Source organism: Lycorma delicatula, chromosome 4 (genome assembly GCF_047948215.1).
Source record: "Lycorma delicatula isolate Av1 chromosome 4, ASM4794821v1, whole genome shotgun sequence".
NCBI lineage: Eukaryota > Metazoa > Arthropoda > Insecta > Hemiptera > Fulgoridae > Lycorma > Lycorma delicatula.
The window spans coordinates 70180619-70198595 of NC_134458.1; the positions used below are offsets into that span (position 1 = coordinate 70180619).

The window sequence follows — 17977 nt, forward strand, 5'->3', positions numbered from 1 at the left end:
GAGCAAAACTTTTAAAAAGATACTTGACGGAAGAATTTGGGCAAAAGTAGAAAAAGGTCATAGAGAGAAGTCTGAAACAGTCTTCAGGTTCTTCTCCTTAACAAGGTTAAGGTCAATATTAACATGAAGTAGTTCCAAGAAAAGTATTATAAGCATAGGAAGGAACTGCTAATGGTTTTATCTTCTTAGCTACCAAGAAAGTACACAATCATTTCATCCTTTGAGTACATATATTAATTCATATTAAGTACATATTAATTCATCTTAAGTACATATATTTTATCCTTTGCACAATTTCTGTGCAAATGTATGTATGAGGAAAACATGTTTTGTGTAAGAATAGTTGTAAAAGACAGGTTTTTTGAGAAAACAGGAATGAATAAATTGAACGAGAATAAAAAGAGTGCTATCCGGTTTCAAAAGATCCAGCACCAGAAACATCCCTGCTCTCAGAAATTCTTTTCTGAATGTTCTTATATTTATCAATATTGTCCATCACCAAAAATTAATAACAAGATTGAGAGCACAGTACTTGCTGTAGTGAAGCCAACAGTGAGAGTTGGAGAAAGAACAATGAAGGTAACAATATTTAGAGCTAATGTTTGCAACTAATACAAGACAAATTTAGGAACACCTAACTGAGTGGAGAGTAGTAGAGCAATATGGGATTAGATTTAATACACAGAAAAATCACATCTAGGAAGCAATGTAGATTGGCATGTAAAGTGATAAGATAATTTTAAAGAACAACCGATTTTTATCTGTCTGAAAAGTATGCAGATTGAAACAGGAGGAACTAAGAAAGAGATAAATGAGAAGCCATGTAAATGCAAGCAATCCTTAAAAGAGAGAGAAATTTGATCTAAAGTAAGGATGTGGTACTGAAAAGTAAGATGATATATCAGGGTTATTGCATCCCAACACTTACACGTTCAGCAGACATACATATTATGAAGAAAAAAGTAATAAGCAAAATGTAGACTTATAAAATAAAATTCCTGTTGAATACAAAGGGATTTTCAAAGGTACACAGGATGAGAAATAAAAGAATCACAAATTTAGAGGAGAAAACCTTCAAGGATAAGATTGTATAAATATTTGAAGAGAATAGAGAATGGAATACATCTATGAAAATGATGACATGAAAGGGAGGAAGCAGGTAATGGAAGGGAGGGAAAAATGGAGAGAGGAGAGGGAAGATAGAGTTATGTTTCAAATACTCAGTCTCATATGTGAACTGTGCAAATTGATTATTCAATATTAACAATCTTTCTTAAAGCATATAAACTAGATTCTACTGGATGAAAAGCCGAGATGCTACCATTTGTGTCACAGAAGTTGGCAAAATATTAGTACTATAATGACAGAAACTGTTCTATATATTGTATTATAGTAAATGTATCCATAACTCAAAACTTGCTGGCTCCAACCCAGGGTTATGGAAACAGAACTACATTAGAACAAACCAGTATGAGCATAACATAGCGGCATGGATATCAATCTCTCTACAGACATATAACAGCAAAACTTTCAAAAACCAGGTTCTTTTAGTATACTGAAGTTAATTTTTTAACAGCATTCCTGCTGTTGCAGTTTTCCTTTGAATGAATAACTACATACTTCTGGCACTCTGTAGTAGCCAACAATCATGGCAGTTGATTCAATTAACAAAAGAATTATCAATATTTTCAATAGAAGAAAGGGGAAAATGATAACAGGAAAAAACTCAGGATGTAGAATGTAAGAGGTACATTAAAGGTAAGAGATAGACACAAAAAAGAAAGAGATGGCAGGGTGCATTGAACTGGTCAAATGACTGGCGACAAAAGAATGAAACATAAATAATTTAATTACCACTTTGTTGTTTGCTAATGATCTGGTGTGAAGACTGCGTTAATACTGATGACTCACTTTCAATTGTATGAGGGAAGACATGAGGTGTATGCAATGTATCATCCACACCACTTAAAGGTCCTGTACTTCCACCAATACTTGAACCCTTTTTGAATAAATAAAATGAAATTGTAAATATTTTATTAGTTTTAACAAATACAAAAAGATACAATGAAAATTAATAATAAAAAATTATTATTTTTTTAATACCTTAATGTTAAACTGAACTAGATATAGACTTAATCGTGTTTGGTGATAGGCTCCAATACATAGTTCTCTTTGGCCAGAGGGTTTTTTATTTATTCTACTATTGGAATTATTTATGAGTCAAATAACATATTTGTGTCTGTATGTGTTTCAGAAAATCCAGAAACAGAAAGTTACATGAAAATTTGTGTGACCTACCCAGCAACTGATAATGAGCAGTGTAACACATCAGGACAAATCCAAACGATAAGAGAAACTGAAAAATCGCACTGCATTTTTTTTTTAAATTATAGTGTGCGATTATTTTGGGCTTGTTTTGCAGTATTCAATTGTAAGTACATGAATCTGAACGATTTCATTTTACAACAAATGACATAAACACTGAAGTAAGGATTGGGAAATACGTTTTGGCTAGATAGTGAGAATCATACTTCAGTTATTGGGAAATCAGCATCTTTCTTTGCATCATCTATTGTAAAAAAAGATTTTCCCTTTTTTTTCTACAGTAAAACTAACTCTTTGTAACAAAAACCTTTTTTTATTCATTTTAGTTCAAGTTCTTCCAGCTTTTTTTGGATTCCATCCACATATATGTCTTGTTTACAGGTGTCTCTGAACCACATTTTTTTTTGCAGATTATAATTGATTAAAATTATTTAGCTTATTTAAAACTATTAAAATTATTTTAATAGTTAATTTTAGCTGCAATTTTAAAAATGGAAATATCTGTTTTTGAGCATATTTGATGGTTATAATTTTTCAAAATCTTACACAAAAGTGCCTGTGAAATTTTTAATTGCACTGGCCATATTAGATAATTTAAGCTGGTTCATTTTGGGCACTTCATCACACAACTCTAAAAAGTAAACTCTTTCTTAGGAGATGAAATCATGAATCCTATTTTTAAGTCTACTGCTACAGATGTAATTCTATGTAAAAAAAGAGATAAAAATATTGGAAGAAAAATTTGTCACGCAGACTTTACAACATAACTCATTAACACTATGTCTATGTTAGGTAATTAAACTGTACATTGCAGTGATAGAGATAAAGTATACTGTATGTATATGTCACCCTTCATTTCAATCCTTAAATCATACAATAACACAAAGTATCATTCAGTTTTCTTTCCATTGTTATTGCACCGAATTAAGTAAATTCTAAGAATTTAACCGATCAGTAATTATTTTGTCATATATATTGATAATAACTAAAGATCTTTTTACTAGTCTGGTTTACAATATTTTACCATATTACTGAATGACAATGCTAAATAACTATTGTAACTGTAGGTTTACATTTATACCTTTTATGCTAATTATGAATAACTCACCTAATAATCTATACTACTTTATTATTTTTTATAATTTGAGATTTTTAAAATGAATTAGGAAGCAACAGAACTAGAGGAAAAATAAATGGAAGAAGAAATTCTTTCAGAATTAGTATGTAAAAAGTTTGATACCTGCAATGAAAATAAAAATATCAGTTTTGAACGATAAACAGGTAATAAAGAAGCAACTTACTTATGTTCAGTTTATCTTTAATTGCAATAAATTTTCATAAATCATTATGAAGAAATAACAATAATTCAGTTCAATGTATATTACAAAATTAAGTAAATTGAAAATAATATACTTTTAATAATATATTTTTTACTGCAGTGGAAAACACAAAAATAACATCCTGAAAACAGAATGAAAAACCACTGGTAATATAATTAACATTAAAAAATTGAAATACATTTAAAAGTAGTAATAAAAATGCTATTTAGCTAAAGAACAGAAATCTGTTTTTTGCTAAGGACTATTTAAAATTTGTTAAACAGGGAATTCACTTTTTTTTATTGACTATCAACGACAATGGCAATAAAGAAACCACTTTATACAGTAATACAAAAGAAACCACCAAAGAAATCATCTTGCCTTTCAGTCCTTGTACCACCATCAGTGTTAAATTTTATTTATAAACTAGAAAATAAAAAAAATAATATTAATTCTCAATCACTTTATTATTAGTGCAATGTATACATCCATGGAGGTCAATTATGAAAAGAGTAGCATTATTAATTTTTTAATGATAAACAAAATTTATTACATATAACATTTTAAAGTGAATTTGCAATGCTTTCAGTCACTTTTACAGCGATCTTTTGTGAGTGGAACTACTATTTCTCACTCTGACAGCTGATGTTTTTTCTGGCAGTTTTACAGAGTTAGGAAGACAAATATTTAGAACATGGTCAAAAAAATGTGTTAAATCTAAATTGTGTCACTTCATTTAGTATATATTGTTGTTTGCTTTTGAATGTTTAAAACAATATTTTGTGCTGAAGTATATTAAAATATGGTCCCACCCAGACAACACAAGACAATGTGAACAATTATTAACATATATGAATAAAATACACCATAAATTGAATTTTAGAAGCACAAAAAACAAATAAATTGTTCTGATCTTACCATAAGAAAAAGCAAACAATAAAGACATACTTTTGTAAAAAAACAAAAAGAAACAAGGCCACACGCAAGCAACGCTAGCAATTTTAAAAAAAATGAATTAAAAAAAACAATGAATGAATAATACCATTATTTAGATTTACATTATTTATTATTTTACATTATCAATGTAAAATGAATTTTAGATTCCAGGAACTTCACAAGAGAGAAAAATTAGAATGGCATTCTGCAAACCCTTTCTCATAAATATATTGTTCAAACATATGAAGCACTATCCTAGCAGCTATAAAACCTTTACTTTATGAATGTCAAAAAAATCAACAAGTAAAGTAACATTACTTTAATAAAGTTAAGACAACCTTTAATGTTCATAATTCAGAAAGAATATCATTACACTACAATTTGTTGACAGGTTATTCATATATTGTATAATATGCTGATATCATCTTCAATTTTCCTCCATTTAATTGTCCCGACTTCATTTCTCAACAAATATTGCAACAAGCAATATTGCAGCTAGCAGAGGTTGGAGAGGTGGGATTTGTCAGATATGGAATGTTATCTTAATGTATGGAACAATACTTGAATGAAACAATGGCAAAGGTAAGTCTACTGGACAGTCAAGTTAATGTACGTTTAGTTTACTGGTGATTATGGCTGTTGTGCAAACTTTATAATGAAACTTTTCCTTGCCAGCACTGCAAGTTAACATAATAGTGTCTGTAAATATTACCCTTAATCTAGAATGTTTGAATTAGTTTTTAACCGAAAATAATATTATTCAGTCAAGGTGACTGTGTTCAAAGTGTGGAAATGTAATGAATTTGAATGGTGGCTTTTTTCATTGTAATAAGCATGCTACAATTGTAGATAAAAGAAAAATATCAAAACAATGTCACTTTATATTTCAAAATTTTGGTACTTTGTTCTTTCACCACAAATTATCTTGAGAAGTTATATGCTAATTAGTAGCGTTTTGGATAACAATTCTACCTCACAACAATGTATCTGTTCTGAACTTGATATTACTCCATGTACTTGCATTGACTAATGTTCATATTTATGTGAACTATGTGTATGTATGGGTGCATGTGCTTGCATTTGTGCACAAGCATCTTATTTTACAACACTGCATGTGCACACATACATGCAATGCAACTGCGGTAGAAATATTGATAGAGAGTGGGATTTTCGAGAGATAAAAGTGCAATTCCAGAAATTGATTTTTAGTTCCTTGGTATACATGTAACTAGAAATTATAAAGAACACATTTTCTCATGCAGTACTGAAGTCAGTAACTGTTGGCAATCTTACAGTCTGCAATTTGAAGGTTTTAAACATTTAATGATTAACTAACATACAATTTTGTTGACTCGCACTAGTACACATACTCAAAATATCAAAAGATTGTGACATGAAGTTCAACAAAAAATCCTGAGGTTCAGTAATTACAATCATCACTTTGTTGGTCATATCTTGCAAAATTTCTGTTTCAATGTTTGGAATCAGACTAATGTATATGCATTCGTTATACTACTGCCCTGAACTATACAACGGAACTAAAGCAGCTAATCACCATGCGTAGTTACATTACTGGAGTCTGATAGTGAGGTAATTTTGAGTAATTAGAAAAGTAAATGTTATTCTGTTTCATTTTTCAACCTTTACAAATTATTTTTTCAAGATAAACTCATGTAGAAAGATGTAAAACTTAGTAGGAAAAGTTGAAGATGGCATCAATATGGCATGCAATTATTGGTTATTCAAACACATACTTTCCTAACTCTACGATAAAAACCACTAAAAAATTACCTGCAGAGGGGTGATGATACCAGCCTTTGCTGCTTCAACAGCTTTACGGAATGTTTCTTCAAAAGGGTTAACATTTTGTAAATCTTGGAACAAACCAACTTCCTCACAATTTCGAATAAATCTGGTTGGAGTAGGTGTCTGATCTAAAAAAAAAGAAAAACAGCATAAATAAAATTCATTCATTATAAATAATAGTTAACTATAAAAATAAGTTGGGTTGATCAAACAAAACGAATTAACCAACAGGATTTTGGGTCAGCTGCTTGCTTGATGTAAATTTTTTATGACGGCTAAATAATGATAAATTTTTGTATGATGGAATCTATCAATCTCAATGATTTTTGTCGGTATTTCGACATATTTGTACATATGTCAGTTCTATTTAGGTTATAAGGTAACAAGACTAATTCACCAACAGGATGTTAAACAGAATCCTTTTCTACAAATGACAGAATGTAAAAAAGATTTTATTTTTGAGGTTTAATAAATTACTGTTAATACTACACATTAAATGAAATAAATAAAACATGATGTATAAGATAAAAACTACAACTGACTGATATAACATAACTGCCTAGAAAGATAAGTTTTCTTTCATCAGCTGTTTGCACGGCACACAAAATAGACAACTGAATTTTGAAGATTCAATCAATCAGTGTGGTAAAAGTGGAAAAAACCCAGATTGTGAATACATTTGAATCAAATTTTCATATTACATTTACACTTCTAAGGTTAAAACAATATTATATAAATAGATATTTTCAAATAGATGTTAATAAATCTGCAAATAATTGAGCCAACCTTCATGAAGGAATAGTGGGAAGGAATAGGGAAACGAGCAGAAGGAAAAATCTGATGGATAAGTTTTTTTATGGTTTGAAAAGTGATTTTTACGTGTAATATAGAAATATTATTTTAAGTATGTCATAAGTAAGTAATAAAATTTATTTTATTTCTTTATGTTTAAGAATCATGGTAAACTTAATACTTAATAAGTAAAAAATAATAAATTCTATTACTTAAATGCGAAATAAATAATTTTTTAATTTTCAGTCTCATGTTTGTCCTAAGTCTGTTAAGCTGATCTTTTTTCTAGATGCCCAATTGCAGTTTTATAAAGATAAGTTAATTTGAAAGGTATGAAAAACACCAAGCCTGAGTGGGATCAAACCCACAGCCTTCTGGATAAAATTTAGATGCTATCGCTCTACTACAGGAACCAACAGATTAAAACCTAAATGAAAGATTTTCAGATGAATCGTACTAAATGAATAAAAAAAGTCGCAAGGATGGAGTAATCACTTCATAAAAAACAGTTATTTGTCAAAGGAGATTTAACCAAATTACAGGTAAAAATGACGGTTGGGTGAATAAGTTTCAACCAACTATAGGCGATGCGATTGGGTGACTACAGAGCCTGTCACTACCTGGTCAACTGAGAACACAGTATAGTCAAAGCATACATACTTATAGTACATCAATTGGTTAGTACTATCAGTTGTTCTTAAAAATACCATAACTTACCGGATGAAACATTTGTCTTTGTACCAAGATGCAGTACCATATTATGTTTCTTTTTATAATTATTTAACTGGTCTTTAGCTGGTAATCTCTGAAAAATAATTAACATTTTATGATTAAAGAATATTGAACAATAGAGAATACTTAATGATTTTTAATTATAACAGAATAAATAACTCATATGCAGTTGAAGTAATATATTTATAAAAAGAATTAGTGAGACGATCATGTTTTCTTAAAAACAGTCTGAAAATAAAATAAAATAGTTGGTATTCAAATATCTTGCAACTTGTTGAACTTAATAGTCCATAAAAAAACAGATTTTTTGATATAAAACTCAAGAACTATTAAGCATTTAGAGCAATGGAAAATTGTTATCATAAAACTAATTTAATTCTACAGGTGATCAAAGTCCATTTTCAATGCTTGAACCAGCACTATAATGGAACCACTTTTACTTTGCTACCTCAAAATTCACTTATCGATATTATTTTACTACACACAAATGGAGTTGCTTAAATAACTACATAAAAATAAATTCTACAATCTACAAAAAACAATCTGGACTAAATTTATTGAGAGAAATTAAAAAAAAAGGTGTAACTACATGCACTGCTTACAAAAAAGATACTATTAATACAATAATATAACACATTACAACATACAGTTCATCAGTAATAAAACATGTTAATACGTTATAATAAAATAAATGTAATTCCACATAAAAAAATAAATTCATTTTACTCATTTAATAAACAATGTAATTTTTAAAGTTTTCTCATTAAAATTAAATATTCAATTTACTTTGTCAACCAAGTGATTGACCAGGAATAAATCAGTAGATTAACCTCCTGCAATTTGAAGGTCAATTAAGATGAAATGCTGCCTAACACATTCAAAATTACACGGTCAAAAGATATATATCACAAATATATTCAATTTAAGAAAAGGGAAAAGATGTCAATATGGTTGACAGTAAAAAAACATTTTTACTATTATTTTTAAATCTAATACAGATGTACAATGATTTCAATTCAAAAACAACATAATTACTGATAATCATATTAAAAATTAATCTGAAAATTTTTTTTTGTATTTTGAATTTTAGTAATGCGGAGTACAGTTTAATGTAAAAAAAAAAGATAACAAATGAGTATAGTTTAATGTAAAAGTGAGAGATAACAAATGAAACATACACTATAAATAAAAATATTTCATACCACCCAACAAAAGTAATATAATTATGACTATTTCTAAGTGATGAACAAATATTTGAAAATAATACTACATATATATACATAAAATGTTTTATATCAGATAGTGAAGAAGTAGTAGTGTTAATACATTGAATGAGAGGAATGAAGTAGGGGGCAAAAGGGTGTGCAAGAGAAACAAATAAAAAATTAAAATATAAAGGAAGTATATTAGATAATGACTGAAAATGTAAGAAACAAAATAAGATCAGAACTGCTATGGTCAAAGATAAGTTTATGAGAAAAAGGAAATAATAAGTAATAAGATGGATAAAAAATTAAAAAAATTAATTAAGTGCTGAGGATGTAGTGTTTTAACATACAGTTTAAGAAACTTGGACAATGAGAAACACAGGTAGAGAAACTTTTAAAAAGTGGGAATAGAGAAAAATGGAAAAAAATACACTGAGGAGAAAAGGGCAAATGAATGCATGATGTAGATTATCATTAAAAAGAAGAAAAATAGGATCCATGCAATTTGAAAATAAAGTTAAGTTTGCGTTGCCCTAAAAAGCCAAGTAGTTGAACAAAAAGAAGGGGACGAAAAAAGTAAAACAGTGGATGCGCTCAAGAAGCAGGAAAGATAAAAATAATTTAAAGAAAGAGCAATACACAAACAGATGTAGAGAAGCTGGAACAGATATGCCATAAACAAGTTTGGGACAGAAAACAGATAGATATAATAAAATGGTAGTACGCTAGAACCTAGTTAAACTGAAAGTAAACATAAGCTAATAAGGGCATTTATTTTTACTGATTATAAGTTAAAATTATTTTCTGATAATTTAATGCAAACCAACAAAAAATAATATTAATATACTGTGTTAAAATATCCAGCCACTCAAAATGTATGCAGGCAATATTTTAGAGAAGTGTGGTTTCATCAGTATAAAAGTGGGCTTCAGCTCATTTTAGTGTTGAAATTCATCACATTCTAAGTGAAATATTTCCTTATAGGTGAATTGGAAAAAAAAATGAAATTGAGTACCCTGCAGGGCCTCTGGACTTGACATCATCTGATTTCTATCAGTGAACACTTCATAAATTTAAAAATATGGCCTCATGAAGTTAATGAACTTTGAGACATAATTTAAAAAGGACCCACAAAATAAAATAGTAACTGCAGTTTCAAGTTTTTACAACCATCTAATATGATCTAAAACTATACAAGGTACACATTTTGAGTACCTATTTTAAAGGTTGATACAGCTTCATAAAATAATTTATGGAAAACAAAAAATTACTTTGGAAACTCAAGTCAGAGACTGAAGTAAGTCGATAATTAATTTTTTTTTCTTGTGAAAGGTTATTTCATTGCATACTGCTTCTTTAAAAAATGTTTGTTACCATTTTAAATGAATAATTGTTGATTTCCAATACCCTTTAAAATGACTGGTTTCAACCCTACTTTCCATTTAAAATTTTTGAATTGTCCCCATGACAGTTTAGGATGTGATGGTCTTATAGTGAAAAACATTTTTTTGTATAAGATCGTTTTAAAGTCGAATTATTGCAAAAAATAATTTTTTGTTTTTGTTTTTCACAACAATCATGAAACTAGACAAAAATGATGAAACTACTAAGATTATTATTAAAAAAAAATTATATTTAAAAATATTTGTAAAATTCAGCAAATTTTGTATTCTGAAATCAATAAAATAATTTTATATACATAAATACATTTTTAAAATGAAATATAATAAAAGTAATTAATTATATATCTTTAAATTAAAATTTAATGATCAATTATTACTATAGAATACTCACAATACAGGATGTAGAATGAAGTCATACTACACCTAACAGATTTGTTATTATTCACTTTCAATTTAATTGAGCTGAAAATGTTTCATTTTTTCATAACAATGGGCAATATATTACAACCTTATTGTACTAATGTTTACCGTCTGAATATTACACAAGGAAAAAATAAATGCAAAACATCTGCTGGTAACATAATTAAAAATCATGTTCATAATTGTATGAACTGTTAATTTGTGATCTGGCTTTTGGATCATATATTTTTTCCTGTTTATACTGGAACTTTTAAAAATGAATTTGTAAATAGTTTTGGAGAAATAGATGGACTAGACATTTGAAAATAGAAAGGTAATCTGTTAATTTGAGCAACCAAGCAGAATGCTGAATGTACAATCCCAGCTGGAAGATGGATAAGCAGACTATTTGGAGGGGGATAGTTGTTATGCGAGTTTGGCTCAATGTGATAAAACTGACACACTCACAAGGTGTCTTCAAACTGAGTCTGAACTACTGAGTTTTTTTTTAATAAAATTTATTAGATAAACCTAAGTTTTCTGCATATTTTTTTAATATGCACTTATGTAGCCTAATCAAATATTTATGAATTAATTCCTTTAAAATGCTGTTGATTTTATTTATTTAACATTTTTACAAACTTGTATCACAAATATTTCACATAATTATATGTGTAATATTATCTATTAGTATGAACTTAACTACTTCTCTTCTCTATTTATTAATTTTGTATTTAGTGATGCAGCTCTGATCAATGTTTTCCCACTGGTTTTATCAATCCTTCCATACATATTCTGGAACAATTCCTGTTTGCAATCTACAGAAAAACACCATTACCATTCCTGGTACGATCTACATAATTTATACGAGGGTGGTCCAGAAAGTAACTTTTGCTTGTGTCTAGCCTGGAGATGGGTGGGGATACAGCTGCCATCTTGGCATGAAAACGTTTCTATACTCAGTACGCATCAAGCTGTCGTAGCGTGTCAGCTGTGATTTTTCTACTTTGTTCGTTGTAAATTATTGAAATGTGTGCTTCAATAGAAAATCCCACGAGTTGCGAGGTGCATTCAATAATTAGGTTTTTACTGGTAAAAAACCTCAAACCAACTGAAATTCATCGGCAACTTTGTGAAATGTATGGAGATGTAATAATGAGTGAAGGTGGAGTGAGGCAATGGAGCATTCAGTTTAAAAATGACCGCACCAATGATCATGATGAGGATCGCAGTGGTCAGCCTAGCCTTGTGACATGAAAATCAATGGTAAAATTTGTGAAAATTATCGCATTATGATTATGGAACTCTCGCTTCATTTCCCCCAAATTTCATGAAGTTTACTGCATGAAACTGTATATGGGAAGCTTGGTTACCACAAGTTTTGTGCAAGATGGGTGCCAAAAATCTAAGGCGACAGATTTCTACAGAGAAGGAATTAAAAAGCTTGTGCATCGTTATGATAAGTGCCTCAATTTAAATGGTGACTGTGTAGAAAAATAGTTTAATTATGTATATAATAAAATTTATTTTTTTTATTTGGTTGTTTTTTATTTCAAATTGTAAGTTACTTTCTGGACAGCTCTCGTAATTATGTTCTAATTTAAATAAAGTACTCAAATAAACTATCAAAAACAGGCACCTAGTACCATCATTGGTAGTGAAACTACTATATAAGCCAGATTTAATAAATTATTGTGAGTTTATGTAGCTATATTTATATAGCTTATCTACATGAACTGGAACGATCACAATATATAAAAAGGCATTGTTTTTTACACCTGTTCTCTAATAAAAGTCAGTATTACTCTATGGGGGAATCTAATGAAGAATAAAATATATTTAAAATACAAAAAAAAATTATTCCTATCATACTTCTATGCATTGAAGGATTTCATATCTTTTTATCGAGCTTGGGATCCTTATTAATGCATATGTATAAAAGTATATCTTATGTAAGGAATAACTGAAAATTCTAGTATAAAGATAAAATTTGCCAAAATTGCAGTACTAGAATTATGCAGTTATGTTTTTACATTAAGGAAAGAATCTATGTTGTAGAATAATTTTGACCATAAAGATACACAGCATATCATAAATATACAGGTAGTTCTTTAAAATGGGTTTTATTGAAAGTAAATTTAAAGATTTACTCTTCAGTTGCTTGATTGATAACCCAATATCCGAGTTCTTAAATAATCTGTAATTGCAGCTCAACAATAAAATACAATGGAGCAACTAATAAAAAATAATAAATACAAAGTGCAGCTAATCAGAATACTTTTATTTACTTTTGTTTTGTTTTTTAATATGATTTCTAAAAACTGACAGTGATAATAGAAACTGTAAGTACCATTTTTAGAGTTAAAATTAAATGAAAAAATTGAATCAGGTAGGGAAATGACATCAGAATTTAAAAAGATACAAACCAGCTGATATGACAATGATGCACTTAATAATGTACAAGGTTACAGTACTGATATATACCTGAAACTAATTCTTATTTTAGAACTCTTCCGATAAGATGTTCAAACACATACTGTGACACTGATCATTAGAAACGTGTTCTGTGATTTAATTAAAACTTAGTAAACACTTTTAATTATACTTAACAAATTCCTATCTAAACAAAATAATATTAGATAAATTTTAAGGGAAAATGGAATAAGACAAAAAAGATGAAACATATGTAAGTGGCAGTAAATATGTTAATTAATAGCATCACAACAGGCAAAGGTGAGCTAGATGAAAAAAATGATAATAAAGGATGAATGAACATCATACGATGGAAAGTAACTTTTCAGGATAACGTAAATAATAGAAAACAGCATTAAAAAAAACTAGGTAATATCTATGATATAACATTATATTGCCAGCATTCAATTGAAAAAAAAATTTTTCTATGAAATTATTTACTTAAAAGTTATAAACTTATTCCTTTGGTAAGGACAAGTGAAGAAAGAATAGAAAAAGTAAAAAAAATTATATATATTTGGGCATTATGGTGTCAGAGGATTTTTATAGCATAATGGAAATAAGTAAATTAAATTCTGGACTTTTACCAAAGAAATAGGAAAGAGGTTAGTCAAATGCTTTCTACGGAGTGTCATGTATAGAAGTGAAGCTTGGAGAAGAGGAAGAGGGACTGGATTGAGATTTTTGAGATGTGGAACAAGAGAATAGAGAAAAAATAGAGACTGAGAAATAAGGAAGTAATAAACAGGATTAAAGAAAGATCACTAATGTGGGAAGTACACAAAAGAAAAAGGAAACTATGAAGGATATCTGGTTAGAAGTGGAATCTTGACAACTGTATTAGAAGGAGAAAGGAGGAGGAAGAAAAAGATGAAGTTAATGGATGAGGGCAAGATTGGAAACTATATGGGGTGAAGGAAAAACTTGCGACAGGGATGGATAAACATTAGTTGGACCTGCCGTAAGGCTGAATCCCAGATGATATAATTCACTTAAATAACAAATAAGTTACTAATTTCCAACCAAATTACTTCATCCTATAGTTTGATTATGTTACAGGAAACTATATTTTTATAGTTTGAAAAATAATGATGAATCAAAAGATAGTTAACAAAGAATCCTTCTTCTATTAGATATTATTAGGTATCTATGTAAGTTATTAAACTATATATGAATCAGGATGTATTTAGAAAGTTTAAAACCTTAAGTAATGTTTCAAAATAAGTTCCCAGTCTCAAGTACTAATGAAAAGGTTTAGGTTTTACAAAAAGGGAGGGATGTCATAATAAACATCAATTAAAAAACCAATGTTTCTCAAAAGCATAAATTTTAAATGATTAAGCTTTGGAGCAATTAAAGACTATTATACTTTATAGTTACCTTTTGTAAATCATTCTTCTTTTAAATAACTAAAGAGCATGTCAACAGTTTAGAAAAAGTAAGAGACTGTTAAAAGTAGTATTTTCAGTTTTCTTTGCTGTAATTAAAAAATGTAGTGTATTTTTAATAAAGGCCTAATGTTTTTAGAGTAACTAAAAAAAAAATTATTACTAACATTTTAAATAAAAGATGGTACTTTTCAAAAAGGTCATAACGTGTACTATTACAGGAAGTTTTCAAGATACTTCTCTTAATACCTAATAACACTTATCATTGCCTACTGATGAATTTTATTAGAATATGTCTGAAATATTTCACATAATGAAAAATCCCATGGATTTTAAAAACAGCAATAAACTTGTGATATATGAAATTTTATGTGAATAAAAATAACATGTATCACTTATTTCAATGACAGATATGTGTTTGTTACTATTACTTTAATGAAATCACCAAATTTATCTGAGTTATAAATTTCATTTTGGTGGAGAAGAATAATAAAGGAGGTACTGTTTTGATGCCGTTGGAGGTAACATGCTTCATAATAACTTATTCTATTTAATGGATATTTTTCAAATGTGATAAAAAAAGGGCACATGCTGGTGCTTTAGAATGAAGAAAAACTAGTAAGTAACCATCTACCAATATCTCTTCTCTTATTGCATCTCAGTTTTTGTTTTTAATTGATAAAATCTAAAAGGTTATTTCTTTGAACCATTTAACTGTTATAAAGAATATTATTTTAAGAAGTTACTGCATTGATTAGCATTAAATAATTTTCTTTCCTATATTTATTACAATTAAAATTCAATTTCAACAAAACCTTGAATTGACATGGAAATTAACAAAGTGTTTGACATTCCACCATAATTTATTTCACAAGTTTTAAAATATCAAACTTCATAAGTTATCTTTGAAAAGGATTTTATTTTAGACAGTCAAGAAGGTAAGATGTAAAATGTTGAAAGCATGATTTCTAGCATAGAAAGCCGAAGGGATCTATCCTTAGCCCTATTTTATTTGTAATTTGAATTAGTTACTGATGTTTTGAATTTATTGGCTATACTATGCTTTCTTTAGTAGCACAGCTCTTATAGCACAAAACCAGAGTTAACTAATATAAGAGAATTCATGATTATCTTAACAATATATCATTATGATTTCTCATGCAAGCTAAAATGATTTTTTCTAAAAGTTTTTATGTTATATATTAAATACTATTTATGTTATGAGTATTTCCCTTTCACAATCTTCTACTAATTTGGGCTACCTTTAAAAATCTATAAAATTAATTGTAATTATGAAGTTTGTTCATATGATATATGACCAATTCTTAAGTAAAATAATTAACTGACAGAGATAGGTAATCTTCATACTGCATTTCAAGAGATGCCAGAGAACTGAGGATGAACAAAGATTAGATGATAAAAAATGAAGATCAGTAGTAGAATCGGGTACTTAAAAATCATACTGAATTTATTAAGTACTGAGCATCAGACTGGAAAAAATATATATAAACTAACCTGAGAAATACATGTGCAGGTGGTTATTGCCAAGAGATGATAAATGTAATGAATGAAGAATAAATTACTTCAGTTATAATATTACAGTGTTCATAGTACATATTACAGTGTTCATAGTATTATTATAACCAACTTATAAAAGACGGGTGAAAAGTTTTTGAGGTACATGACCTTTGTACCTAAATCTGTTACCAAACTAATAAGTCATGCCACTGCTACCTAATGTTTATTATATAACTAAAAGCTGCATTTTTAAGTTCTAAACAAACTTTTAGGCAGTTAATAATAATATTATATGATTATTATCTGATTAAGTAAAAATTCGTATAGTATAATATTGTAATCACCAATGTTGTGATACACTAACTCAGCACTTAACATAACCTCTAAATCAGCAACTAAAAATGTAACATGTAAACATAACACTCTATTACTGTTTTATAATATTATTACCGTACTACTATCAGATCCTGTGCAATTAAACTGTTTTTCATAACTTTCTTCCATCCCAAATTTAAAGCATCAATTCTAACCAACTCTTCGTTAAAGAATTAAGGTTAAGTTTTAAATACTTCCGAGCCTGTATACATGAATACCATAATAGACACCTTGTTGAATCCTATCTAAACAATTTCGGCACATAAGTAAAATTTAATAAAATTTATTTGTTTCAAGGCTAAATACAGACGTTCAAGGTTAAGAGATCAAATACTTATCAACATTTAGAAAATACTGCGGGGAAGTATATAAAACGCTACACAGAAGATTACACATTATATTTTCTACACCAATTTCACAAAACCTATTTAACATATCAACGGCGTTAAATTTCACACATATAACTAAAACCATGTAACAAATTCTTAATAAACAAATGACGTAACAAAATGGATACTCAATAACGACATTTAACACGATAGACCAATTGATACGAGCAAAGAGACGCCTACAGTGAGAATTATATTATTATAATCGATGTATTAATGAATTTCACTGTAAGTTAAAGCCATTAACATAAAAAATGTCACCAGCTAACACGTTTCATTGTTATTAACGTAAAGTAGATACACATTTTTGAATCCTAGCTTAAGAGTATTTTTATCAAAATTAAACCGATACGGAAAGAACAGGACAAATGTGACAGAAATATTGCTTATTCTTAAGGATTAAGTTTCATGTGTTTAATTTGCTATACTTTTTCTATATTTCTTTACATCACATTCCCTCTGAGTAGCTAAAGTGCCTGTAAACATATATTTAAAAAATAAAAAATAAATGTCATTTTTTAATAAAATTTTTATCGTAAGATTTCAAATTCTTCAGATTATGCAAAATTTAAATCTCGTTAAAGAGAAAAAATCTATTACTGCGTAGGCCGTTAATTTCATTTGCGCAAGCTCCTGATGCAGTGAACGTGCACAATACGCAAATCACCGTAGTGTAGCAGTGCGGCATAGCTTTCAGGAGCATCTGTTAATATTTATTTGTTCCCCATAATAATGGAATTATGTTTACGACAGTGTTTCTGGACAATTTAAATCGACCTCTTGCAATTCACTTTCTTGAAATAAAGACAGTATCTGTTTTTTTCATTAGCAATTTATGTAATAGATAAACAGGTTCCACCAAAAGTAAATCAATACAGCAGACTGTGTCGAAGATGGAAACATTAATTGTGTGAC

At 28.6% G+C, this 17977-nt stretch overlaps 1 protein-coding gene across 7 annotated transcripts in view; it reads right to left on the reverse strand.

Moving 5' to 3' along the window:
* Atf-2 (Activating transcription factor-2) overlaps nucleotides 1–17199 on the reverse strand; it is a 55827-nt gene extending 38628 nt beyond the window's left edge. Inside the window, exons 1-5 of one of the 7 annotated variants that reach the window (XM_075363295.1) lie at nucleotides 16749–17197; nucleotides 14773–14869; nucleotides 7896–7983; nucleotides 6372–6514; nucleotides 1855–1999 (exon numbers count right to left, since the gene is read on the reverse strand). In XM_075363295.1, the coding sequence (XP_075219410.1) occupies nucleotides 1855–1999; nucleotides 6372–6514; nucleotides 7896–7935 (328 nt within the window). In that variant the 5' untranslated portion in view covers nucleotides 7936–7983; nucleotides 14773–14869; nucleotides 16749–17197. Of the gene's footprint in view, nucleotides 1–1854; nucleotides 2000–6371; nucleotides 6515–7895; nucleotides 7984–10912; nucleotides 10984–14772; nucleotides 14870–16295; nucleotides 16690–16748 lie in introns of those variants that run through there. The other 6 variants (XM_075363293.1, XM_075363292.1, XM_075363294.1 and 3 more) reach the window with 6 other exon arrangements.
* Nucleotides 17200–17977: the final 778 nt, after the last annotated feature.